At 56.2% G+C, this 24,709-nt stretch overlaps 3 protein-coding genes across 3 annotated transcripts; 1 reads left to right on the forward strand and 2 right to left on the reverse strand.

Annotated features, from left to right (window-relative positions):
* Window positions 1-1,598: 1,598 nt before the first annotated feature.
* Window positions 1,599-15,124, forward strand: SYCE3 (synaptonemal complex central element protein 3). Its single transcript, XM_081059599.1, has 3 exons — window positions 1,599-1,660; window positions 7,538-7,646; window positions 14,851-15,124. The coding sequence occupies exons 2-3, from the start codon at window positions 7,538-7,540 to the stop codon at window positions 15,006-15,008; spliced, it is 267 nt and encodes an 88-aa protein (XP_080915725.1). The 5' UTR covers window positions 1,599-1,660; the 3' UTR covers window positions 15,009-15,124.
* A 1,029-nt stretch (window positions 15,125-16,153) lies between these two features.
* LOC308502686 (kelch domain-containing protein 7B-like) lies at window positions 16,154-18,558 on the reverse strand. Its single transcript, XM_081060796.1, has one exon. The coding sequence runs from the start codon at window positions 18,033-18,035 to the stop codon at window positions 16,266-16,268; it is 1,770 nt and encodes a 589-aa protein (XP_080916922.1). The 5' UTR covers window positions 18,036-18,558; the 3' UTR covers window positions 16,154-16,265.
* LOC308502576 (uncharacterized protein) lies at window positions 18,158-21,731 on the reverse strand (the record flags this gene model as incomplete). The annotated part of the gene is made up of 2 exons (XM_081060499.1): window positions 18,158-18,283; window positions 20,013-21,731. The coding sequence occupies 2 exons, from the start codon at window positions 21,729-21,731 to the stop codon at window positions 18,158-18,160; spliced, it is 1,845 nt and encodes a 614-aa protein (XP_080916625.1).
* Window positions 21,732-24,709: the final 2,978 nt, after the last annotated feature.

Genomic DNA, 24,709 nt, shown 5'->3' on the forward strand with positions numbered 1-24,709 from the left:
TATCCTCCCTCCAGCAGCCAGAGAGGCATCTTCGCCATGTCACTGCTTGTATCGATAAGTATTATCGATTGCTGTGCACAGACTTATTTTCAAGGCCCGATACGCAAGACACACCACCACAAGCCGGGATGAAGGGGTTAAAGAGTTTTATTACAAAGTGAAAGTAAGTAAGACAAGACAGAGATTAGAGGAATATATTATCATACCACTAACAAGCAAGGAGGCAATTCATCATACCACCAGGGCCCGGTCAATTAGAGTCGTAGAAACAGCAACAGCCTTTCATCAGCAGGGCAAAATCCAAATCGAGTAAAGTTATCAGCACGGGCAAAACATCATGTGCAGAAACAACACCGGTAAAAAATCAACACGGGCAAAACATGCGCAGAAACAGCACCAGTAAAAAATCAACACAGGCAAAACATCATGCGCAGAAACAGCACCGGTCCTTCATCAGCACGAGCGAAACACCTTACAGCAGCCCAGGCGGCCGGGGAACAACTGTTGCTGTTGCTCCTCCGCCTTCTGGGGTTTTGAGGACTTCACTAACAACAGCAGCAAGGAGCAATAAGCATACGTGTTAACAACACAAGGAACGGGTTTCGGATCTGGCTAGGAGCCGGGGCCAGTCCTTGGTACGAGATTAGATGTATCAGAGCTCGGCCCACCTGTGGCAAGGCGAAGGCCAGGCTCCACATCCTGTAAATATTTTCTTGGTCCTTGGGAGGGTAGCCAATCCTTCCAAGGCCAAGCACGTATCCCAGCCACTGTGAGAGTTTACATCCCCAAATGTTCCCAGGCAGACCTTCATATATTCTATTCCTTACACTGCTCTGCTTACCACACGTGTAAGGCGCCGGTCACCCCCTAAAGACTGAGCTCTTTGGACTGGCCTATGGAGACCCGAGCGATCTCTCTAGCCTCCTCTCCACCACAGCTGTATGTGCAGCCTGTCTAATGGGGAGCTACTCTCAGCTGTCCCTGCTCAGTGATTTGTGTTTCTACCACCTGGAGGCCAGCGCCACCTGGCAGACCTGGGCTGGAAGCGGTGCTTGCACGTACTTGGGCCCCTGCCTCATCTCCCCGAGTCTCAGTGGGGTCCTCTGTTTAGACAGACGCAGCAGTGTGGGCCACGCACGGTGGTCGTGAAGACTAAATATTCAGGCATCCAGTTTCCCATCCAACAAACGTCCACTCGCACCTGCTGTGCCGAGTGCTGTCCTAGACACTGGGGACACAGTGGTCAAGCAGACAGACGGGACCCTGTGTTCATGGCCTCCCCCTAAAGGAGCCAAGAGGAGGAACACGATTACCAGGACTTGGGGTGCCCCTTATCTCAGCTCTGGCTTCGTACCCACCAGCGCCCCCTCCATCAAGGCCTGAGACTGCAAGACTCACGGGCGGGCTCAGCCTGAGGTGGCCCCGCCCCTTCCGCTCTGGACACCAGCCAATGAGACCTCGAGGCCAGGACTTGGTTCCTGCCTGAAGCAAGCGCAGTCACGTGCTCACAGAACACCAGCCAATGAGGACAAGAAGCCAGCACTGGGGGCGGGTCTGGTAACGGAAAGGGGCGGGGCGTGGTGCGGAGGAGCCTCCTCAGGTCTCTGCTGGTGGCGGCGGCAGCGGCAGCGGAGTAGACCGAGCGCTGGCGGAGCGGGAGGTGAGTGAAGCCCGCCGGCCTGGAGGTCCTGGACCGTGCCAGCGCTCCCGGCCCCCGGGCCCCGACGCCGCCCCGACGCTCCCGGCCCCCGGGCCCCGACGCCGCCCCGACCTTCCCGGCCCCCGGGCCCCGACGCCGCCCCGACGCTCCCGGCCCCCGGGCCCCGACGCCGCCCCGACCTTCCCGGCCCCCGGGCCCCGACGCCGCCCCGACCTTCCCGGCCCCCGGGCCCCGACGCCGCCCCGACCTTCCCGGCCCCCGGGCCCCGACGCCGCCCCGACCTTCCCGGCCCCCGACGCCGCCCCGACCTTCCCGGCCCCCGAGCCCCGACGCCGCCCCGACCTTCCCGGCCCCCGGGCCCCGACGCCGCCCCGACCTTCCCGGCCCCCGGGCCCCGACGCCGCCCCGACCTTCCCGGCCCCCGGGCCCCGACGCCGCCCCGACCTTCCCGGCCCCCGGGCCCCGACGCCGCCCCGACCTTCCCGGCCCCCGGGCCCCGACGCCGCCCCGACGCTCCCGGCCCCCGGGCCCCGACGCCGCCCCGACCTTCCCGGCCCCCGGGCCCCGACGCCGCCCCGACCTTCCCGGCCCCCGGGCCCCGACGCCGCCCCGACCTTCCCGGCCCCCGGGCCCCGACGCCGCCCCGACCTTCCCGGCCCCCGACGCCGCCCCGACCTTCCCGGCCCCCGAGCCCCGACGCCGCCCCGACCTTCCCGGCCCCCGGGCCCCGACGCCGCCCCGACCTTCCCGGCCCCCGGGCCCCGACGCCGCCCCGACCTTCCCGGCCCCCGGGCCCCGACGCCGCCCCGACCTTCCCGGCCCCCGGGCCCCGACGCCGCCCCGACCTTCCCGGCCCCCGGGCCCCGACGCCGCCCCGACGCTCCCGGCCCCCGGGCCCCGACGCCGCCCCGACCTTCCCGGCCCCCGACGCCGCCCCGACCTTCCCGGCCCCCGGGCCCCGACGCCGCCCCGACCTTCCCGGCCCCCGGGCCCCGACGCCGCCCCGACCTTCCCGGCCCCCGGGCCCCGACGCCGCCCCGACCTTCCCGGCCCCCGGGCCCCGACGCCGCCCCGACCTTCCCGGCCCCCGGGCCCCGACGCCGCCCCGACGCTCCCGGCCCCCGGGCCCCGACGCCGCCCCGACGCTCCCGGCCCCCGGGCCCCGACGCCGCCCCGACGCTCCCGGCCCCCGGGCCCCGACGCCGCCTCTACCCGGCCATGCCGGCCGCCTCACCCCTCACCCCTCACCCTCCGCGCACGTCGCGGATCCTGGAGTCCACGCACCCGAAGCCGTGTCGCCTGTCGCCCTGCACACTGGCGCTTCTAGACTCCATGCACTACACGCCTCGAACCCCTCACGCGCAGCCCAGGAGTGGCCCCCCAGGAGTGACCCCCCAGGAGTGGCCCCCCAGGAGTGACCCCCCCAGGAGTGACCCCCCAGGAGTGGCCCCGACCGCCGGCCCCCCCCTTGGTAGCCCCCCCCCCCTCGCCCACGCAGCCCTCGCGTCGCGTCGGCCTGGGCACTGTCTCGGGAAGGACAGCGGGACTCCCTCCCCACGGCCGCCCTCCCCTGCACCCGCCATCCGGGCTCCTTCACACCCACCCCCTCTGGGGCTCCACGCGCTCGGCCACAGCCCCCCGTCACCCGCCCTGCCCCTCAGCTGCACGTCCCTCTGGGCCTCGGCCTGTCCCCACGCCTCACACACCGCTGGGCCGCTCACCTTGTCCGCAGTCCAAGGACAGGTGCACTGCATTTCCTGTCCACCTCCTGGGGTCCTGAGGGTCCTGTGCCGCCGTGTGGCCTCTGGCACACCTTGGCCAAACCGGCGTTGTCCTGCTGGGATCAAGGACCGCTCTTCTTGAAAGAAACACCTTTCGTTGGGATTCCTGGGCAGCTGGAGGCCTCAGGCCTCAGGCCTGAGCCTGGACCCCGGGACCCGACCCACCCGCCCGCCCTGCGGCCCTCGGGTCCCTGCACTGCCAGCTAGCCTCTCCTGACTCTTCAGCCTTTTCTGTTCAGGTAGCGCTCTCCACAGCTCAAGGACAGGCCCATCTCTGCCTTCCTGTATGCAAAACACAAAGCCTTCACTCTGTAGCCCCTGCTGTCCCCGGTTTTCCCTACCCTCCTCACGTGCCCGACCGTCTTGTCTAATGGTACATTAATTCTTTTTTCGTGGAAATCTTGTAGCTACACTTCTGGCCTCCTGAAACAGGTCTTACTGAGATGGCCAACGACCCCCACAGCAAATGTCCGGATGTCCCTGGGCCCACTGTGATATTTGGCACTGGTGTAACCCCTCCCAACTTAAAACAGGCACTGTGACTCCACACTGCATTCCAGGCTGCCGGCCCATTTCTCGGCTTTTCTTTGAACCAAATCACACAAGTTTCTACTTCTCTTCCTTTTTCATTAGAAAACCACATTTCAGTCAGGCTTTTGTCCCTGACACTTCATGAAAACAGCTCCTGTCAAGGTCACCAGTGACCTCCAGATTGTCAAATCCAGTGGTCACGTCTTATTCCTTATGCGATGTGATCGGAGGCATACTTGGTCAGTGTTTCCTTTCTTCACTTGACTGCCAAGACATCCGTCTCTTCCACCCGGGGCTGCTTCTTTCCAGTCACCTTTGCTTGTTCCTCTTCATCTTCCCAAATTCTAAATACTGGGCTGGCTCATCCCTCCATTCCCTCTACCCTCGCTTCCTAGGTGATCTCAACTCATCCATGGCTTTAAAGGTCAGCTGTACTCCAGTGCCCCATATACGGATGTTTAGCCAGGCATTTCACCACACTGCACGTTCATCTCTCCACTTAGATGTCAGCAAATACTCTTGGCTCCATTTTCACCACATGCCAAGAACCCAGTCGGTGCTCACTGCTTCCACCTCTAACACTCTGGTCCAAGCTCCGTCGTCCTGTCCTTTCCTGGCGTGCTGCCACAGACTCCTCTCCGTGTCACCCTCCCCACCCAGGGGCCCCTTCATCTGCATTATCTCCATCTCACCTTTGTCATCATCAGCATGCTGATGGTTCCCACATTTCTCTCTCCAGCTTCCCCTTTCCCTGAATTCATTTATCCACGTGCCTACTAAACATTCTTACTTGGCTGCCTCATAGGCTTCTTAAACTTTAATATATTCAAAACTGAGTTATGTCTTTCCGGTGCAGACCAGCTCCTCCAGTCTTCCCCCATCTCAGTTAGTGGCACCTCCCTTTCTGGTTGCCGAGTCAGAAACCTCCATGTCATCCCTGGTTCCACATGGACTCATCAGCAAATCTTGCTGCTCTTCCCTTACAATGTACCCTGAATCGTCCTCCTTCATAGTTCTTCCTGGCCTGAGCTGCCGTCTCTTGCCTGCCTTATTCCACTGGCCCCCTAACTGGTCTCCCTGCCTCACCCCTGTCCATACAGGCTATTCTCTTTAACCTAGTGATTTATTAACGTGTAAATCAGATTAGCAACCTTCAGGCTCCCAGAGTCTTTTCAGTGGCCTTCAAAGCCCGCCAGAATCCCACCCCCCATGTTTCGACCAAACTTCCACAACTCTCCACTTTGTTCTCTCTCTACTGACTACATTGCCCATAGTGCTCTCTCTCCAGTTCATCCCGCAGGCTCCTATCTCGGGCTTCTGTTCTTCCCGTTCTTTCTTCCTGGAACACGCTCCCCAGATGTCTATGTGGCTCACTCTCACTTCCTGCAGGTCTCTAGTCAAATCACTCCAGTGAGGCCTCCCCTACACACTTATTTAAACTGCAGCCACCACCCTGCACACTCTCCCACCCTCCATCTCTGGTTGACTTTCTCTCCTTGGGACTGTACCCCCTCCTTATATTTACTTCACTAGTTAATCTTATTTTCTCCTCTCCCCACTAGACCATAACTTTGTGAGATCAAGGATTTTAATCTGTTTTGATCACTGTGTATCTTCAGAATCTAAAGTGGTGCTCAAAGATATGTGTTGAATATATGGATAAAAGAACATAGTTGGAACTTTATAACTTAACGAATTGAACAAGTAGCCCATACAACTTAGGTGTGAATTGTGTCATTGCCCAGTTCTTTGCCTTCACACAGGTTTTTGTAACCACCCACATGATAGAATTATTTTATTCCATTTTGCAATTCTTTAGTGCTTGTGTAAAAAAACCCAAAAACTAGATATTTTTTACCATTACAGAGTTTTATGTTATTTTCCTGGATCTTTTTTTATCACATCTCTTGGAAATACACAACTCTTGTAGATTTTAAATAATATCTGGATCTCTCAAGGCTTTCTTCAGTTTGGTCACAACTCAGAACGGGATGAGTGGAGCAGTCAGCAGGAAGCCTATGAAGGATTTTATATCTGTAATAAAAAGATTATGTTTTATTCTGAAAGAAATGGGGAGCTGCTGAAGGATTTCAAACAGAGTGACACAGTCAGATATACGTATTAGGAAAAGTCATTCTGGTGGTGAGCTGGAAAATGGGTGGGATGAGATGAAGCTACAGGCAAGGAGACCAGGTAGGAGTCTCTGACGATATTCTAAGCGCAAGGTGAAGAGAGTGAGCACCGTGAGTTCCAAGCTTCTTATTTTCAGCTTTAACCTTTCTCTTGAACTCCAGGCCCCTCTGTTCACCTGCCTACTCACATCTCCAGGTGGAGGCCTGATAGGCTTCTCATGTTAACATGTCCAAAACAGAGCTCTGGGTTTCCCTCCTGACCCGCTCGTCTCCTACTCCTCCCCATTTTAGTCAGCGCCACCATCCATCTGGTTGTTCTCACCAAAATTAAGAGTCATTTTGATTTCTATCTTCCCTCACTTGCCCCAGCAAACCTAGACCCATCAGATCCTCTCCACATTCTGTTGGCTCATCTTCCAAAATGTAGCCAACTTCTTACCACTGACATCATCACTAGCCTAGTTCCTGCCGCCGTCATCTCTAGACCTCTCTGGTGCCCTCTTGACTAATGGGTCTTCCCACTCTTGCCTCCTGTCAACCTTCTACAACAGTCCATTTTCCCAAAACAGATGAAGTTCATTATCTTAAGACAGTCACATAATCCCGTCCAGTGGCTTTTCCTCATGCTCAAAATAACACTGAAGCTCTTGTCTACTTAGCTGATCTCGTCCCATACCACTCTTCTCAACCCCATCCTACAGTTTCTTTTCATCCTTACAACACACCAGGGCCACTCCCACCTTTTCTTGAGTCACTCCCTCATTTAGAACTCTTCCCCTCGATCTTCTCTGCCAACGCCTTTTTGTTATTCAAGTGTCAGTTCAAATGTCCTGCATTAGAAAGGCTGTCTGTGACTCTGCAAGCTAAAGTCCCCCCCCCCCCCCCCCCCGTGAAAGCATCTTTATTACACAACCCCATTTTCTGTTCTTTGTATCAGTGACCACAGCCTGAAGGTATTTTTACAAATCTGTTATTATCTCTCTCTCCCCTTGGAACAGAAGCTCCATGAGAGCAGAGGTTTTGTCTGTCTGGACCCACAGACACACTGCGGTACCCAGAGCCCTAGTAGCGGTGTCTGGTACATAGTAGGTGCTCAGTGAGTCTGTAACCAATGGAACTCAATTAAAGAATCAACCTTGGAGGGAGGGAGGGAGGGAGGGAGGGAGGGAGGGAGGGAGGGGCTGACAGGAGCGACCCCAGGCGGTTGGGCCAGGGGTGTGAGCTCCACAGCAGCAGGGTCCAGCTCACTGGTGGCTCCCACAGATGATTAAATATTTATTCCTTGGGTAAGTAAAATTCATGAATTTCAGTGACCCCTTGGGTCAGGAAGACAAGAGAAGGGGTATTAAAGATAACCTCCGGTTTCCAGCTTGGACTACCCAGGTGTGAGTAGAGGAACTGGAATTAACACATTGGTCTGTCTCACTAAATAGATGGCTGATTCTGACCCTGGGGAAAGAAACTATGACAACATGCTGAAAATGCTGTCAGACCTGAATAAAGACTTGGAAAAGCTATTGGAGGAGATGGAGAAAATCTCAGGTAGGCTGATTTTCCAGACAGGGTGTCTTCCCCCTTCATTCCAAGAGCTCAGATCCTCCCTCCCTAGACTTCTGAGCTCAAATCATGTGCCTCTTAACAAGGCCTTCCCTGACCACCAGGTAACTGTTGTACCACAGAACTTGACACTTCCTGCTGAATATTGTCTTGAATTGTTTTCTGATTTTATATGTGTGTGCCTCTTATTTCTGCCACCGGACAGTTACCTCTTGAGGGCAGAAATAGTGACTTTGCCTTTTATAACTGGGCACAGTACCAGACCCATGCCCAAGTACTCAGCAAATGAGAAATGATGTTAGCATAACACCTGTGAACAGAATGGGAACCTTTTTTTCTGTGAGTCATTCAAAGGAAAACAGTCCAGAGCAATAGTGCTAGCGTTGGTAAGGTTCTGAAATGGGAGGTACCTTCAGTGGGGGAAAGTGCAGTAGACTGGAACAGGTTTCTCCGTTTTTGGAAAAGAATGTTGGTCTGTTATTTTGTTCAACGCATTTCCACTAAGTGGTAACCAGCAGTAGCAGTGATACCATTATAATTTCTTTAATTTATTCTTTACTACTTTTTATAATTTGTGACCCTTAGTTTTGCTAGAGAAAATCATAACGTAAAACACATTTTATTTTTTTATTTTTTTATTTGTTTAGATTTTTTATTGGGGAAGGGGAACAGGACTTTATTGGGGAACAGTGTGTACTTCCAGGACTTTTATTTTTTTTTCCAAGTCAAGTTGTTGTCCTTTCAGTCTTAGTTGTGGAGGGCGCAGCTCAGCTCCAGGTCCAGGTCCAGTTGCCATTGCTAGTTGCAGGGGGCGCAGCCCACCGGAGTCGAACCGGCAACCTTGTGGTTGAGAGCCCGTGCTCCAACTGAGCGATCTAGGAGCTCAGTGGCTCAAGGTGCCTGTTCAATCTTAGTTGCAGGGGGCGGAGCCCACCATCCATTGCGGGACTCGAGGAATTGAACTGGCAACCTTGTGGTTGAGAGCCCACTGGCCCATGTGGGAATCAAACCAGCAGCCTTTGGAGTTAGGAGCACGGAGCTCTAACCGCCTGAGCCACCGGGCCGGCCCCGTAAAACACATTTTAGAAAGCATGTATACTCTACTCAAGTGAAAACAAACTATTTTTAAAGGCATTATAAGTTTGCAAATAATCTTCATTTATTATAAGAGGCTTTAGAAAATTTCTACTTAGAAATGTTTGCAATATTTTTACCTGTGCACTTGGAAGTTTTATGCATGTTTTAAACTACCTTTAAAAAAATGTTCTGTAATTCATTTTCTATTTTAAGCTACATAATTCCTTCAACCTAATTAAATATTCTCTCAGTTAACACCATTTACTGAGCACCCACTATGTGCTAGTCTAGTAATATAAAATTGAATAGATGCTCCTTCATTAGAGAAGTAGGTAGAAGCCAGAAAAGACATCAAGAAAGATGAACAATTTTAATTTAAATATATAAATTAAAATTAAAACATGTTTTTGTTTTATGTTAAAATTGTAATCTGGCAAATGCTAATGAGGGTGCAGACCGAGTACTGGGTCAGGCGTCAGAGGGAGGAGAGGTGACTGCTCAGGAGGCACGTGAGGCTTTGAGCAGAGCATTAGGAAGGAGTAGAGGCTGGGCAGACGAGGAAGGGGTGCTGGCGGAGAGGACAGTCCCGCAGAAGAGGCGGTCAGGGCCATGTGCCAGGAGGGCAAGCCTGGCGGAGTCAGGGGAGCCAGACGGGCGTGTGGGTTCACACGGTGGCAGAAAGGAGAGGCCGAAAGCTGAGAAGGTCTTCAGTGCCAACCTAAGGCATTTTACCTTTCTTGTCTAGGTGAGAGGGAGCCCTTTGGGATTTCAAGGAAGATGCTTGTGTTTCAGAAAGATAACCTCTGGTAACAGAGTGAGGGATGGTTTGGAGAGGGAAGACGAAACAGGAAGACCAATTAGGAAGCGTTTGCTAAACTAAAGGCTAAAAAAGTTGCTACTAGCCCTAACTCAGACTTGGCACTGAGAACAAGAAAGGGATAGCAGATTTCTGTGATGGGGTCTCTTACTGATTTGTAAGAGCTCTTTATGCAGTAAGGAGAAAGTCTGATCAAAATTGTAGTAAATATTCCCCCAGTTTGCTATTTAATTTTATATGGATCTTTGGTAAACAGAAGTCTGATGTGGGGGAAATCTATCAATATTTTCCTTCTGATTTTCTCACATTGCTTGGATCCCTAATTCGAGATTAGTGAAATACTTATATTTTCTCCTACTTTTCTCTGTTCCTTTTTTTTTTTTTAATTGGGGAAGGGGAACAGGACTTTATTGGGGGAATAGTATGTATTCCCAGGACTTTTTTTTTTTCTAGGTCAAGTTGTCCTTTCAGTCTTAGTTGTGGAGGGCGCAGCTCAGCTCCAGGTCCAGTTCCCCGTTGCTAGTTGCAGGGGGCACAGCCCACCATCCTTTGTGGGACTCGAAGTCGAACCGGCAACCTTGTGGTTGAGAGCCCACTGGCCCATGTGGGAATCGCACTGGCAGCCTCCGGAGTTAGGAGCACGGAGCTCCAATCGCCTGAGCCACTGGACCGGCCCTGTGTTCCGTTTTAACATCTAACTCTAAACCATCTGATATGCTACAGAAACCAGGCTGTATACTGCGTTTTTATTTAGATCCACTAGAGACTCTCTCTTTGGCAAATATTCCAATAATAAAGATAATAGTTTAAAGAAGTTATTAAGTAATAATAGCTAAGTAAATTAACATTACTACTGTAATATCGCTAAGGTACTAGTGTTATAAGAAATGCTCTCTCACCTTAGAGACAAGGTTCACAGGTGTTTATATTGAAACAAGTCACATAAAAGACTCAGCTTTGACAATTGTTTAATTTTTTTGTATGACTTCTAAGTATATGTAAGGTTGTCTAATACACACAACTGTTGTATTTAAGCAGCAACACTTCTTGGAAGACTTGTGCACTTGCCTTGTCCCCCAGTAAGTCCGTGCAGCCTACATCTGCTTGGCATGAATGAGGTTTTTCTGGGGCACGGCCTCATATCCCTCCCTCGGCGCTTTTCCACATCATTCCATGACTGGTGTGAGGCCCGGTTTTTTCCCCTTTATCAGATTCTTTCCTTAGTTTTAGTTTTACATATTTTCCTCTTTATAATTCCATTTTCATATAAATGTTCTGCACAGTTGTCTAATTTAGGGGTAGTATACGTCTTTTTTAAACATTTTAAAACCGTTTAGCAGAAGGTAAAAGTATGTTTTTATCAACATAGAAGCAACCACAGATTAAATAATATTAAAATAGTTTGTATAACTTGCCTTTTGTAATTTTTTTTAAGATTTTCTTTCTTTTTTATTGTGGAAGGGGAACAGGACTTTTTTGGGGGACAGTGTGTACTTTCAGGATTTTTTCCAACTCAAGTCGTTGTCCTTTCAATCTTAGTCGTGGAGGGCACAGCTCAGCTCCAGCCCCATCTACCACACTATTTTTTAAAATAGGGATTTATAAGTTGTCTTGATAGGGGCCATCCCAGTGGCTCAGGCGGTTGGAGCTCCATGCTCCTAACTCCGAAGGCTGCCGGTTCGATTCGCACATGAGCCAGTGGGCTCTCAACCACAAGGTCGCCGGTTCAATTCCTCAACTCCTGCAAGGGATGGTGGGCTCCGCCCGCCTCATCCCTACCCCCCCCCAATTAACAAAGGCAACTGGATCTGGAGCTGAGCTGCGCCCTCCACAACTAAGATTTAAAGGACAACAACTTGACTTGGAAAAAGTCCTGGAAGTACACACTGTTCCCCAATAAAGTCCTGTTCCCTTCCCCCATAAAATCTTTTAAAAAAAAAGTTGTCTTGGTACCTAATAGGACATATTTTAACTTTTATTTTTTAACATTGACTTAGCTATTGGACTATTATTATTTCATATATACATTTTTATAATTTACAAATGCCGATAGTTTTATCTCGTACCCTCCAATCCTTACACCTCTTATTTAAAAAAAATTTTTTTTACTCTATTTACCAGCATCTCTAATACCAGTAGCATTATTAGAGGTGTCCTTGTTTGATACTAGTCTTATAGGGGATGTATACATAGTTTATCCATGATGTACGATGTTTGCTGTAAGTTTTTGGTATATCACCTTTAGTAAGTTAAAGGGGTCTCCTTCTATTCTGAATTTATTAGAGTTTTGATTTTTTTAAATCACAAATAGGTATTAAACTTTATTAACTGCCTTTTTTGCGTTATGTGAGATACACCGCTGATTTCCCTGCTTTTTAAATGTAGTTAATTACAGATTGATTTTCTGATATTCAGCCATCCTTGAATTTCTTTTACAAACTCATAACATATTATTCATCTTAATACAGTTGGAGTTGATTAGCTCATGTTATATTTAGCATTTTACATCTATATTCATGTGAGATAGACTTATTGTCTTTGGTTTTAGAATAAACCAACTTAGGGTAAATTGTTTCTATGTTTGCTTATCTCTATTCTCAAATTTTCTATAATGTCAATGGAATGCTACTGTAAAATGCTTTTCTTAAAAAGTTACACCAGCCCACATAGTGATATTATCAGTCTTCCCTCTTTTCCTAATTTCTGGAGTCACTTGTATTAGGTAAGCATTAATTGTTCTTTCAAAACTTGGTGGAAGTGTCTGTGAGACCACCTCGTGCCCTGGCGTTTGGGGAGGTAGAACGTCACCATTTACATTGTAAATGCTGCTTGGTCTCTTGTGCCAGGGATGTGAATTAGCCTTGTCATCCCTTTGTCGCCTGGTCAGCTGACTCTCTTGTCATCATTCCCTGAGCTCCCTATCCTCTACTTGTACTTTTCAGGCTCTCAAAGTAAATCCACTCACCACATCACTAGTCAGTGCTCCCTTCTCCTGTACAGGTTTGGGACACTGTGTCCTCATCCTTCACTGACCCCTGTGTCTACGTGTAACCTTGACCGTTTTTTCTTCATTTCCATGTGAGGACCTTGGCCCCGCCCAGCGGGTTATCAGTGTGCTGCGGCGAGCCCCATTCGCCTCTCAGAATATCTGCGCCCCTCCGGAGATTATGACCTTGACTTGGGTACTGCACAGGCCTTCCCAAAAGCCCGTGAGAGGGCCTGCCCTCAGCACCTGGTCTGCCCCATTTCTGTCACAGCACACCTGCTTATTTCCTCCACAGCACCTTTCTCGGTCTGTCTTGTATGTTTATCTGTCTCTTCCACCTGTAACCAGTATAGACACTTCCTGAAGGCAGGGTTTAGACTGGTCAGTGCTGCCTTAGGGACGTGCCAGCGCAAAGGAGGGGTGCAGCGCGTCCTACAAGAATGAAGGACTTACAAGCCTTGGGTTACTGGAGGATGTTCTGATGATTAAAGTCCATCCTGTTCTACACGTTCTAAACAGTCTTCCTTGGAGCAAACCAGTGGAGGTCTGCACTTGGCAGGGTGTTTTGGGGTCTAATTCAGTTGCCCTTTCTGAACTTCTTTGCTGCTGTGCCCCAGGTTTCTTACCCATGATTCAACCACAGACACAGAAGAGTCCCCTCGCATTAAGGTAGGAGGCCATAACAGGCCTGTCCAGCTACATTACACTTCTCATAAAATAGACCCATAGAGAAACATATCTCCAACCACGGCTTTATTTTTATGTTATGCTCACCGAGTCTCCTGACTGAGCAAGTTTGCTTCTGTGCTTTGGCCTTGGGAAGCTCAGCGCTAGAACTCCAGCTGCTGTATAGGCTTATATGAGATTCCACTGTGTTTGAAATTCTTAGCCACCCTAACTCTTTGCCCTGAATACCTCATTTATTTTATAGTAAGGTTTTCTCCTTTCTTGAGCACCTACTATGTGCTAGGCAGTTTACATATAGTGTTTGTTTAATTTTCACAGCAAGCCGTGACATTGGGACGTTTTCTGTCCTTTACAAGTGAGGAGGTTGCGGCTCCCAAGTAGGTCTCTTGTTCAGGTCACGCACCTGGCAAGTGGAGAGCGGAAGCAAACTGCTCTGACTCCAGGTCTATGGCCACCTGCTGTCCAGTTGGTCGGGAAGAGTGGTCGGCCACTTCCCCCCCACCCCCACCCCCGCCGCACCAGTTAGCCAGACGTGTGTTAGGATGCAGGTTCCCAAGCCCCATCCTGCCTGCTGGACAGGAACCTCTGGGTCGTGGGAGGGAACAGTGGTCTATACTTGAACAGGTGTCCCAAGTGACTCGCATGCTTCCAATAGGTCAAAAATTGGTGCCCTCTGTCTGCTGAGACGCTGCACATGCCATTTCGAACAGTTTCTCCCTAACGAAACAGATATTTCTTTCAATAAAACTTCATGTCTGCCCTGCCGCTGACCTTGGTTGTAGATATACCTGTGAATTTATTGTTAAGCACTCTGCCTATCTCCTCTTTGGTAATTTCTTTGAGGACAGTTTCCCAAAGTATCCAGTATTTTTTAGCCCAGCAAAGAGAAGTTTTAAGGGGACATATTTGCTGTGGTTGGCTGTCATGCAGAACGGCTAGGACACTTGTTCTTTGTCGTTCAGTGGGTGGGTGCTGTGGAGGGAAGTGTGTGGAGGTGGGGTGCTGTACTCTTCCATTGGACTTGTGCAGGCACTACACGCTCACCTGTAGGCCCAGGGGACACTGCCCTCAAGTTGCTCTCAAAGGGAGAGGGCAAGCAAGATGCTCAGTGCAGAGGTGGGCACAAAGGACACACGTTGTGGGGTACGGCAAAGCGGCCCAGGAGGAGTCTCTGGACTGGCCTTGAGAGGTGTCCAGGCCACAGAGCATCAGGTGACGTGGGGCCCAGAGCCTTGCAGGAGGGGGTGTGGTCCTGCCCACCTGAGCGTGTGAACCTGGGTGGCTGTTAGGACTGTTGGGGCCTCACTGCAACCACTAGTTGTGAACTGTGGGTAGAAGGACCGTGTTTGCTCTGATTTCCCTGACATTTCACTTCAGACTGGCCTCCAGCCCTTTAGTGTCGTGGCTGGTGTGTGCAGAAGTCGAGACGCATGAGATTAGGGAGTGTCATGACTGCTCGATGTAGGGAGGGGTTTTCATGGGGGGTTGTGAGGCCATGGGCAGCAAGTGGCCGGCCAGCTTTCTCTCCTTGGAGTGGTGGCTGGCTCAGCAGGCCTGGTCCCCGGGCCGCCAGAGCTGTGGCCCAGCCTGGGGCCTGACCAGAGCCCCTCTGGTTGTCGCAGTGCAGGCCACCTGGATGGCTTACGACATGGTGGTGATGCGCACCAACCCCTCGCTGGCCTCGGCCATGCGGCGACTGGAGGACGCCTTCCTCAGCTGCAAGGAGGAGATGGAGAAGAACTGGCAGGAGCTGCTCAGCGAGACCAAGCGTGAGCAGTAGCCCCTGGCCGCCCAGCTGCCTGGAGCATGGAGGGCGGGGCCTTCTTGGCCTGGCGAGAACAGCGGCCCAGACATGGGCCGTGCACAGTACTTGTCTCTCAATAAACTGATTTTCAAACACAACTTGAGGGCCCTTCTGTCCCACCTAGCCGCACAGTGAATCTTGTGAACAAAACACGGGAAGTATAGGGTGCTGTCAGTGAACCACACGGATTCCATGGCAAGCACAGAATAAAAAGCAAAGGGCCAGACGGGGACAAGCAGGTCAGAGGGTGGGACGGGCTGCAGTGTTCAGATTTATTTACTTTCCATGGAGGGTCCAAAGTGGGTAAAGGGAACGCTCTCTTTCAGTTCTGTGTCCTGGGCTATGCCAGGTGCTCCCCTAGGTGACCGGTGTCCTCACAGCTCTCCTGAGTGACACGTCCATCATCCTTTCACAGGTGAGGACACAAAGGTAGCTGTCTCGTCCAAGTCCACACAGCTAACAAAGGGCAGAGCTATGGCGCAGCCCAGGTCTCCCCCTACAAGGGTAGTAGGCGGGGTGGGAAGTGGAGAGGCTGAGCAGGTGGCACAGACCCCACAGGCTGCAGAGGGGCGTGAGCCCGAGTGGTCATGGCCAGGTCTGGGCTGGGGTTATGGGCAGGGGTACAGAGAACCAATCAGATGAAGGAGGGCTAAGAGTGGTTTCTGGAGAGAGCCAAGCCAGGATGGGGAGAAAGCCCCCGAGGCAAGGATGTTTTCTGGGGATTTCTTTGCTCCTTGCTCCACCTTCCCACCCTGACACAGGCCCCTTGGCCAGCGTGGAGCCCTTGAGAAGCACGAATGTGTTCCCAGCCATCTCCTTCCTCAGCCAGTCCAGTCCTGGTCCTTGGGCACGCAGTCGGTCCCTGGCTCAAAGAGCACCAGTGTCCCTAAGGCAGTTTTACAGGCAATGTGGTTGGTGCTGTAAGAGGGGTGCCCGGCCCCTGGGGGCCCCTGGAAGGGGTGCTCTGTCTCCAGGAGAGGTCTGTGAATGCCCCCAGGCGGTGGGGCAAGGACTCATCAGAAAGTGGGTGGTAGAGGCTTCCAGCCACCAGACCGCAGGTGTGGGGAGCCCGGCTCTCCCCGGGGAGGGGTGGATGGGGAAACAAGAGGCTTACCGTAACCCTAGCCCCAGAGACAAAGAGGAAAGCTGTCCCAGAGACAGCAGCAGCCACTTCCCTGCGCAACAGCCACACTCACTCCCCCGCCCAGGGTGTGCCTGGTGCCCTGTAGAGGCTCAGAGAGCAGTCTGGAGCCGGTCCGCGGGCGGTAGAGTCAGGATGAACGGACAGAGGACCCCTTGGTTCCCCAGGGGGAAGGGCTGCAGCTCCCTGGCCTGGAACTGGGCAGTTCCCTCGGAGACCGTGAAGGTGGCCGTGACCTGGTGGTTGAGGCAGTAGATGGTGTTGCCCAGCGCGGCGCAGCGCAGCGGGACAGGGTCCGGCAGGGGCAAGGGGGCGGCCCGGCTCCAGGAGCCGGTCACGGTGTTGTAGCGCATGACCGCGGCGCCCACACCACGCAGCAGGTCGAAGCGGTACAGGAAGCCCCCCAGCGCCACCATGTCGCTGGAACGCCGGTGGCTGGCGCTGTAGGGGCACTCGGCCCACGCATCCTTCCCGGGGCTGTACCTGAGCAAACGGTAGAAGAGGTGGCCCCCAGTGACGTAGATGTCCCCACGGCAGGCCACAGCCTCGTGTGCCACGGGGAAGGTGCCTGCAGGAAGGGGCGCGCGTGAGGTCCAGGTGTCAGTGCGGGGGTCGTAGCGCTCCATGCTGTACAGGCACTCGCCGCCCACGGCGTACAGCATCCCGTCCAGGGCCACCAGCTTGAGCTGGGCCCGCGCCTGCAGCATGGGCCGCACCTGGCTCCAGGTGTCGGTCAGAGGGTTGTAGCAGAAGACGTCGTTGGAGCAGACGGCCCTGGCGCCCGCGCCCCGGATGCCGCCCGCCAGGAACAGGTAGTTGTGCAGGGTGCAGACGCCGCAGCCCCGCAGCGGGGCCTCCTCCGGCACCCGCGTCAGCGGCCGCCACGCCTTCTCGCGGGGGTGGAACACGTGCAGGTGCGATGGCAGGGGCTGGGGCGCAGGCCCCGCGGCGGGGGCGTCCTCCCCGCGCAGGCCCCTCGCGATTCCCGCGCGGCCCACCTGGTAGAGGCTGGGCAGCACGAGGACCCCCAGCACGGCCTGGCCCCGGCCCGTGCGCATGCTCAGGACGCGCTCGCGGTCGGCCGCGCTCAGCTGCCGGTAGAGCTGCGGGTCCCTGAGCACGTGCAGCAGGTTGTCGCTCATGAGGGCGTAGGTGTCCCGGGCCAGGCCGGCCTCCCCGTGCTGCTGCGCGAAGGCCAGCACGTCCAGGCAGCTGCCCAGGTCCAGCCGCCGCCGCATAGCTGCTGCCGAGGCGAGGGCTGGCTCCCCGGCCGAGGGGCCGGGCTTCGGGGGCCCCTCCGCCACCCCCCAGGCCCCTCGCTTCTGCAGAAACGCCATGAGCCTGCGGTCCTCCTTCTGCTTCTCTGTGAGGACATCCCTGCTGCCCGCAGGGCTGAGCCTCTCCCCGGACACCTGTCCCGGGGCCTCTTGGCCGAGCTTCCGCTCAGAACTCTCGGCCATTTCGCACATGCTGCGTTTCCGAGGCCTGGGGACAGGCTGCGGGTCCCGCCTGGCAGCGGGGGAGGGGGCAGGGCCAGGCTTCGTGCACCCAGACTGCTGTGAAGGGGCCTTGGGCACGGCAGCTTCGGGCAGCAGCAAGTCCAGACGCTTCTCCTCCGTTCCTTCTCCTCTGGGGCCTGCATGGGGGCCTGGGGTGGGAGCCTTAGCCAGGCCCCCTATGCCTTCCCCTGAGGAGCCGTCCCTGTCCACGAGGCTGGGGGTGGCCCCTTCAGAGGGAGAACTAGACTGGGTGTTCTCAGAGGGTGTGGAAGCGCTGGGCTCTCTGGGGCTCTCCTGAGCTGCACTTGGGGCTGTCCCCTGCGGTTTCTCTTGCCTTGGGAAGGGGTGACTCCTAAGAACCATTGAAATAAGGTTTCCCCAGCTACTGGAGATCTGCCCCTCCTGTTGGCTCTTGCAAAGAACCACACTGGGCTCTTGACATGCAGGCGTTGATTGCCCATGGGGTGCGCCAGCTGGGGCTGCAGCTAGGGCCGGGGCTGGGGTAGGGGCTGCAGCTGGAGCTGGGGCGGCTGCTGGGGCTGTGGAAGGAGCAGGGACAGGGCCTGGGGCTGCAGCTGGGTCTGCAGCTGCAGCTGGGGCTGGGGTTGGGTCTGCAATTGGGCCTGGAGCTGCAGCTAGGGCTGGGGCTGGGGTAGAGGCTGTGGCTGCAGCTGGGGCTGGGCCTGAAGTTGCAACTGGGGCTGTGGCTGCAGCTGGGGCTGGTTCTGCAGCTGTGGTTGTGTCAGCAACTGGGGCTGCAACTGCAGCTCGGGCTGTGGCTGTGACTGCAGCTGCTGGGGCTGGGGCTGCAGCAGAGGCTGGGGCTGGGGCTGTGGCTGCAGCTGGGGCTGCGGCTGCTGCGGCTGGGGCTGCAGCAGAGGCTGGGGCTGGGGCTGTGGCTGCAGCTGGGGCTGTGGCTGCAGCTGGGGCTGCGGCTGCAGCTGGGGCTGGGGCTGCAGCTGGGGCTGCGGCTGGGGCTGCGGCTGGGGCTGCAGCTGGGGCTGGGGCTGCGGCTGCAGCTGCAGTTGGGGCTGCAGCTGGGGCTGGGGCTGCGGCTGCAGCTGGGGCTGGGGCTGCAGCTGGGGCTGCGGCTGAGGCTGGGGCTGCAGCTGGGGCTGGGGCTGCAGTTGCTGGGGCTGCAGCTGGGATTGCGGCTGGGGCTGCAGCTGGGGCTGGGGCTGAGGCTGGGGCTGCGGCTGCAGCTGGGGCTGCGGCTGCAGTTGGGGCTGCAGCTGGGGCTGCGGCTGCGGCTGCAGTTGGGGCTGCAGCTGGGGCTGTGGCTGCAGCTGGGGCTGCGGCTGGTGCTGGTGCTGCAGCTGGGGCTGCGGCTGGGGCTGGGGCTGCAGCTGGGGCTGGGGCTGTGGCTGCAGCTGGGGCTGCGGCTGGGGCTGTGGCTGCTGGGGCTGCGGCTGCAGCTGTGGCTGCGGCTGCGGCTGGGGCTGCAGCTGAGGCTGCGGCTGGGGTTGGGGCTGCAGCTGAGGCTGCGGCTGGGGTTGGGGCTGGTGCTGCAGCTGGGGCTGCGGCTGGGGCTGCAGCTGTGGCTGCTGGGGCTGTGGCTGCAGCTGGGGCTGCGGCTGGGGCTGGGGCTGCAGCTGGAGCTGTGGCTGGAGCTGGGGCTGCTGGGGCTGGGGCTGCAGCTGAGGCTGGGGCTGTGGCTGCAGCTGTGGCTGCAGCTGGGGCTGCGGCTGGGGCTGCAGCTGGGGCTGGGGCTCGGGCCGCAGCTGGGGCTGGGGCTGCTTCTGCTGGGGTTGGGGCTGGGGCTGCAGCTGGGGCTGCGGCTGGGGCTTCTGCTGGGTCTGTGGCTGGGGCTGTGGCTGGGGCTGCGGCTGTGGCTGGGGCTGTGGCTGCTGTGGCTGGGGCTGCAGCTGCGGCTGCAGCTGAGGCTGGGGCTGGGGCTGCAGCTGGGGCTGCGGCTGCAGCTGGGGCTGAGGCTGCGGCTGTGGCTGTGGCTGTGGCTGCTGGGGCTGGGGCTGTGGCTGCTGGGGCTTGGGCTGGGGCTGCAGCTGGGGCTGCGGCTGCGGCTGGGGCTGCTGGGGCTGGGGCTGCAGCTGAGGTTGGGGCTGGGGCTGCGGCTGCGGCTGGGGCTGAGGCTGCGGCTGAGGCTGGGGCTGCGGCTGAGGCTGGGGCTGCTGGGGCTGGGGCTGCAGCTGAGGCTGCGGCTGAGGCTGGGGCTGCTGGGGCTGGGGCTGCAGCTGAGGTTGGGGCTGGGGCTGCGGCTGCGGCTGGGGCTGAGGCTGGGGCTGGGGCTGCAGCTGCGGCTGGGGCTGCGGCTGAGGCTGGGGCTGCGGCTGAGGCTGGGGCTGGGGCTGCGGCTGGGGCTGCGGCTGGGGCTGCGGTTGCAGCTGGGGCTGTGGCTGTGGCTGGGGCTGTGGCTGTGGCTGCTGGGGCTGGGGCTGGGGCCGCAGCTGGGGCTGTGGCTGCTTCTGCTGGGGCTGGGGCTGGTGCTGCAGCTGGGGCTGAGGCTGGGGCTGCTGCTGGGTCTGTGGCTGGGGCTGCGGCTGGGGCTGTGGTTGGGGCTAGAACTGCAGGGTCCTTAGCAGGACCCTGGCCATCTCTGGAGGGCAAAGCAGAAGGAGAGGATGTCATAAGAGTCGTAGCTGCAGGTAAGATGCCTGGGTGGGGATGTGCTTCCGGCGGGGAAGCAGTGGGTGAGAAGGACTGAGGGGTGGGTGAGGGGGTTGTGGCTGAGGGACATGCAGAGGGAGCAAAACTACGGCTGTCTGCAGCTGGCTTCCCTGTGTCCAGACAGCCAGACACCTGCTCACTTGCCAGTTCCCTCTGGCCTTGTGGGGACCCTCTGTCTTCTCCACCACTGTGGTCCCCTTGCTTCTCCATCTCACCTGGCCCTGAGCTGAAGAAAGACTGCTCTTCAGAGCCGTTAGCCCCAGCCTTTCCCACAATGCTGGCCACTGTGTTCCCCTGCCCTTGGGACAAGAGTGGGCGTCCCCACTGCTGCCTCTCTAGCCATGGGTCCATGGAGCCTGGGGCCTGGCTGAAGCTCCTGGTGACAAGGACGTCGCTTATCACCCAGGGCCAGCCTTCCTCAGAGGTTGGCGACCCCTGAGATTCCCTGGGGGCCCAGAGCTCAGCCTCCTTGCTCTCACCAGCTTTGGCCCCTGAGTCCAGAACTAAAACTGGGACTGGTTGGGGGCCGCTCTTGCCGTGACCCCTCTCTGAGACATCTGTCAGGGGCCCAGTCTGCATGGTGTCTGGTAGGGGCAGCTCCTGGGGATAAGAGAGGCTGCCAGCAGCATCCACAGCATCCCACACGCTCAGCACTGTGCCCAGGCATAAGGGGTCCAGCTTGAGGGGGCGGTGGGTTCTATCTCCTGAGCTGCCATCTACCTGCCACCGCCGGCTGCCTGGGCCTCTCCCCAATGAGCCAAGTGGCCCCACACCTTGCTGCCAGCAGCTGGTGTCCTGTTCCACTGTGTGGACCCGGGCCTGGTGAGCTGGCGCCTTGGCTCGGATGCCTCCTGCCTCCAGCTGTCTGCCCGGACTCCGAGGAGTGAAGTGTATCAGGAAAGGGGCAGGTATCCCCCCAGGTTCGCTCCTGCCTGGGAGGGCAGCGCCTGGCTTCACATGTTCCCTTCCTTTACCTTGGGGGGCTTCCAGGGTGGCGTTACCATGCTGCTGCCCCAAGGTTCCTCCACCGGCCACCTTGTCGGGTGTCTTGAGTGCAGGTGCGGCTGTGGCAGCCTGAGCGCCACTTTCCGGGGGCTGCTGGTCCTGGAAACTTGCTGTAGCTGGACTCCTCTGGCTGCGTCCGGGAGGCTCTGGCTTCTGCTGCCCTGAGCTGGGTCCCTCGACGACGCCACTGACCTTGGACTCTGGGGGCAGGGCTGGCGCAGTCCCGCCTGCCTGAGAAGGCTGGGCCTGGGGGTCTGCGGGTGCTGGTCCTACTGCTTCCTGGTCCTGCCCAGAGCCAAACCAGTGCAAGGCTAGTGCAGTGGCAGCCACCACAGCCAGCGCCAACAGGGCAAGCACAGCGCCGTCCCACTCATCGCCGTCCCCGTCCCAGCCCCAGCCCCAGCCGGGGCCCTCAGGCTCCTGGATCATGGTGCGGGGCCGCAGACCCAGCCAGGGTGGCAGGCTGAAAGCTGTGCGTGCTAGTACAAGCCCGTCCTCACTCAGGCCCGGGCTGCCTCTGCACAGATGGCATCGGCACTGCGCCCCGCCCAGTTAAGGTGGACCTGTGCCGGCCGGCACTCTGCCTGGCCTGGGAGGGGTGCGTCTCTGTGCCTGCTTCCGGGCTTGGGGCTTGTCAGTAGGGCCTAGTGGGAGGTATCAGGGGACAATCAGCCCAGGAGCCCAGCTCCTACTCCACCTTCCACAGTGGCAAATGGCAGTGAATCCTCAGCACTGTCCGGGACCCAGCCAGCCTGCTTCTCCCCAATGGATCCTTATGCCCCCAAGCTCATCCCATACCTGTGACCTCCTCTGAGCCTGGGTCCAGCCTCAGGAACTCTGGCAGGAAAGAGTTACCTGTGGGGAGATGTTATCTTTAGCCTTAGCAACATGATGCAGCCCTGATAAAATTACTAGAAACTCGAGAAGACAATTCCACTGTGGGCCGTTGATGGGGGGGACACAGGCCGTGGTGCCAAGCCCACAGGCTGGGCTCAGACTACGAAGGGAGGCCGTACAGGGCATGAGTCTCGACACCAAGCACCGGCCAGCACAGAGGTGTGACCTGCGGCATGTACCCCACTGGTGAAGTGGGGCTTGCATGGTTCTCTGCCAGGACACACCAAGCTGCTGAGTAGGGGCCAAGCCTGGATCACCCTCTCCTCCAGCCGCCTCTGGACTTTCTCTTACCTGAGTTCAGCAGAGATGGGATAGTTTTCAAAAGGAAAGCTGTCAGAGACAAAAAGGAACGAAATAAAGAATACCCAAAGGTTGTACTTCCCTCTTTATTGGCTGGTTACAGCCCACCTGGCCCTTCCAGAGCCTCCTGGACCCCTCACCCCCTACCCCTCTAGGTTGTCTTGAGTGTCCAGATGTCACCATGGAGAGCTCTGAGCCCAGCCTGATGCCAATCCCATTACCTACTCCCGCCAGCCAGCCCTGGGACCCTTCAGAAGCCTTACTCTGGCCCTGGGTGTCCCACCTCTGTCCTCAGCCTTCCCTCATCCCCGCCTAATCACTCTACTCCCACCCTCTGCACTGGGACTCAGGCCACTGCAGGCCACGCGTGCAGAAGCTTCCACTGGGCAGGCAGGCAGCTGGCCACCCCTCTGTGCTTGGCTTCTTAGAGCCCTGTCTCCTCCATCTGCGTCTCATTTCAGCTGATCTCAGGAGTCAGTCTTGGGACAGGTGCCAGGTGGGGCTCAGACATGAAACAGAGCCTAGAGTCCCTGGAACAAAGCAACCCCTGCCCAAGCGTATTTGTCCCTTCTGCTAAGACACAGGACTTATCCCTGACTCAGGCAGCAAGGAGATGGCCAAGGAGCGTCCTTGGCACCCAGCCTGGGCTCTGCTGAGCTTCAGGTGCCTCGCGCATCTGGTGGCCTCTTAGCTCCCCGAGATATCAGATGACAGGATGACAGTACAGGGAGGCCCATGCCTTAAGGTGGACCTCGAGTTGGGTGTGGGCTTTCAGGGCACCACCCTTACACTTTGTCCTGGTCACAGGCTCTGCTACTTGCTTAAGTTTGGAGTCCAAAGACCTTGAGAGGATGAAGATGACACTCCCACACGCACCCCTTATAGGCCATGCAGTGCCCCATCAGGCACCTCCACCCAGCTTCTGAAGACCCCGTTGGTTGGTCTGAGCCCTGGGCCATGTCAAAGAACAGGAGAACTGCCACCAAGTTCCACGCCGTCGTGAGGAGGGACCGAGCACAGGCCATCATCCCAACCACCTTCACAAGGTGCCACGGGCTGCTGAGCCCTGGAGACACACAGGTGATAGGGAAGGGTCTAGTGCCATCCCCTGTGGGAAGAAAACACCTCCCTTTGTCCCTTTGTCACATCTGAGGGCGAAACTTCCTGCGTGGAGAAACTAACCTTTGGAAAGGTAACTTGTAGTCGCACAACAGCCTAGCCAACTGTCCCTTCAAGTCCTTCCTTAAGGAAAGAAGAGTTTGTGAGATTGTGCCTGTCTGGGACTCTGTTCCATCCTTGTGTTTACACCTTATGTCTCTCTGTCTGTCCCCAAAAGACGGTTTGCAGCCAAAGATGGGTAAGATATCTCACGGGAGATACAACCTAAGCCAGGCGGAACCGAGTGGGGACCCCCAATGAGCTGCCTTGGACAAATATGGAAAGGGCCTTGCCTCCCCTTCCCCTGCCTGGGAAAGTCTGTTGCCAGCTCTGGCTTTTCCCTCACAGCTATTTGTTAGAGAAATGAGGAGAACAAAGATCAGTTATCTCTACGGAGCTGTTACAATATGAGACACTTGACCCTGAGAAGGTACAGACCTTAGGTAAGACATCATGAGACCTTGTACTTCGGCTGTTTGAAGGTTAAAATAATTGGCTTGGGATGTTTCTATAACGTGATAAGTGAGTCTCACAGATGTGCCAAAAAACACTGCTACTCCCTTGTATACTTATCAATAAAAGCCTCCAGTCGGCTTTGTTCAGGGCTCCAGTCCTCTGAGACTGAGAGTCCCCTGGCCTTCTGAGACTTAACAGCATTAAGTCTCTGTTTGTTTCTTTCTTAAAAACTTAACCCAAACCGCCCCTTCTCGCACCCTCACTGCCCTTGTTGCGCGGGACGCGACAGTAACTGAGGACATGTCACCTCCCGAAAGTACGGGAGTCTTGCCTCCTGACTTCCTAGAGAGTAAAACTGTGCTGCTGGAAAGGTGACATACATATGAATTATCATCAAGGTAAAAAATAAAAATCAAGAAAATGGGTCCCTGGAAGGTGTGACCTTTAGCGGCCTCCCAAGAGCTCCTTCTCTAATTGCCCGCCGAGGTGGGGTTTTTGCCGGCAGCGTCTGTTTCCTCAGAGAGGACACAAAACAGGAACGGAGGCTGTCTCCTGCCTGCCAGTAACAATCATCCCTGTGTGCCGGGGAAATGCAT

The sequence above is a fragment of the Rhinolophus hipposideros genome, assembly GCF_964194185.1.
Source record: "Rhinolophus hipposideros genome assembly, chromosome: 9".
Taxonomy (NCBI): Eukaryota; Metazoa; Chordata; class Mammalia; order Chiroptera; family Rhinolophidae; genus Rhinolophus; species Rhinolophus hipposideros.

What these genes read in the sequence shown, in the direction of transcription:
- SYCE3 (XM_081059599.1), top strand. Translation starts at nt 7,538, where the DNA reads ATGGCTGATTCTGACCCTGGGGAAAGAAACTATGACAACATGCTGAAA. An exon ending in GGAGATGGAGAAAATCTCAG is followed by an intron (nt 7,647 to 14,850) that starts GTAGGCTGATTT and finishes TGGTTGTCGCAG; the next exon opens with TGCAGGCCACCTGGATGGCT.
- LOC308502686 (XM_081060796.1), bottom strand. Translation starts at nt 18,035, where the DNA reads ATGGTTCTTAGGAGTCACCCCTTCCCAAGGCAAGAGAAACCGCAGGGG.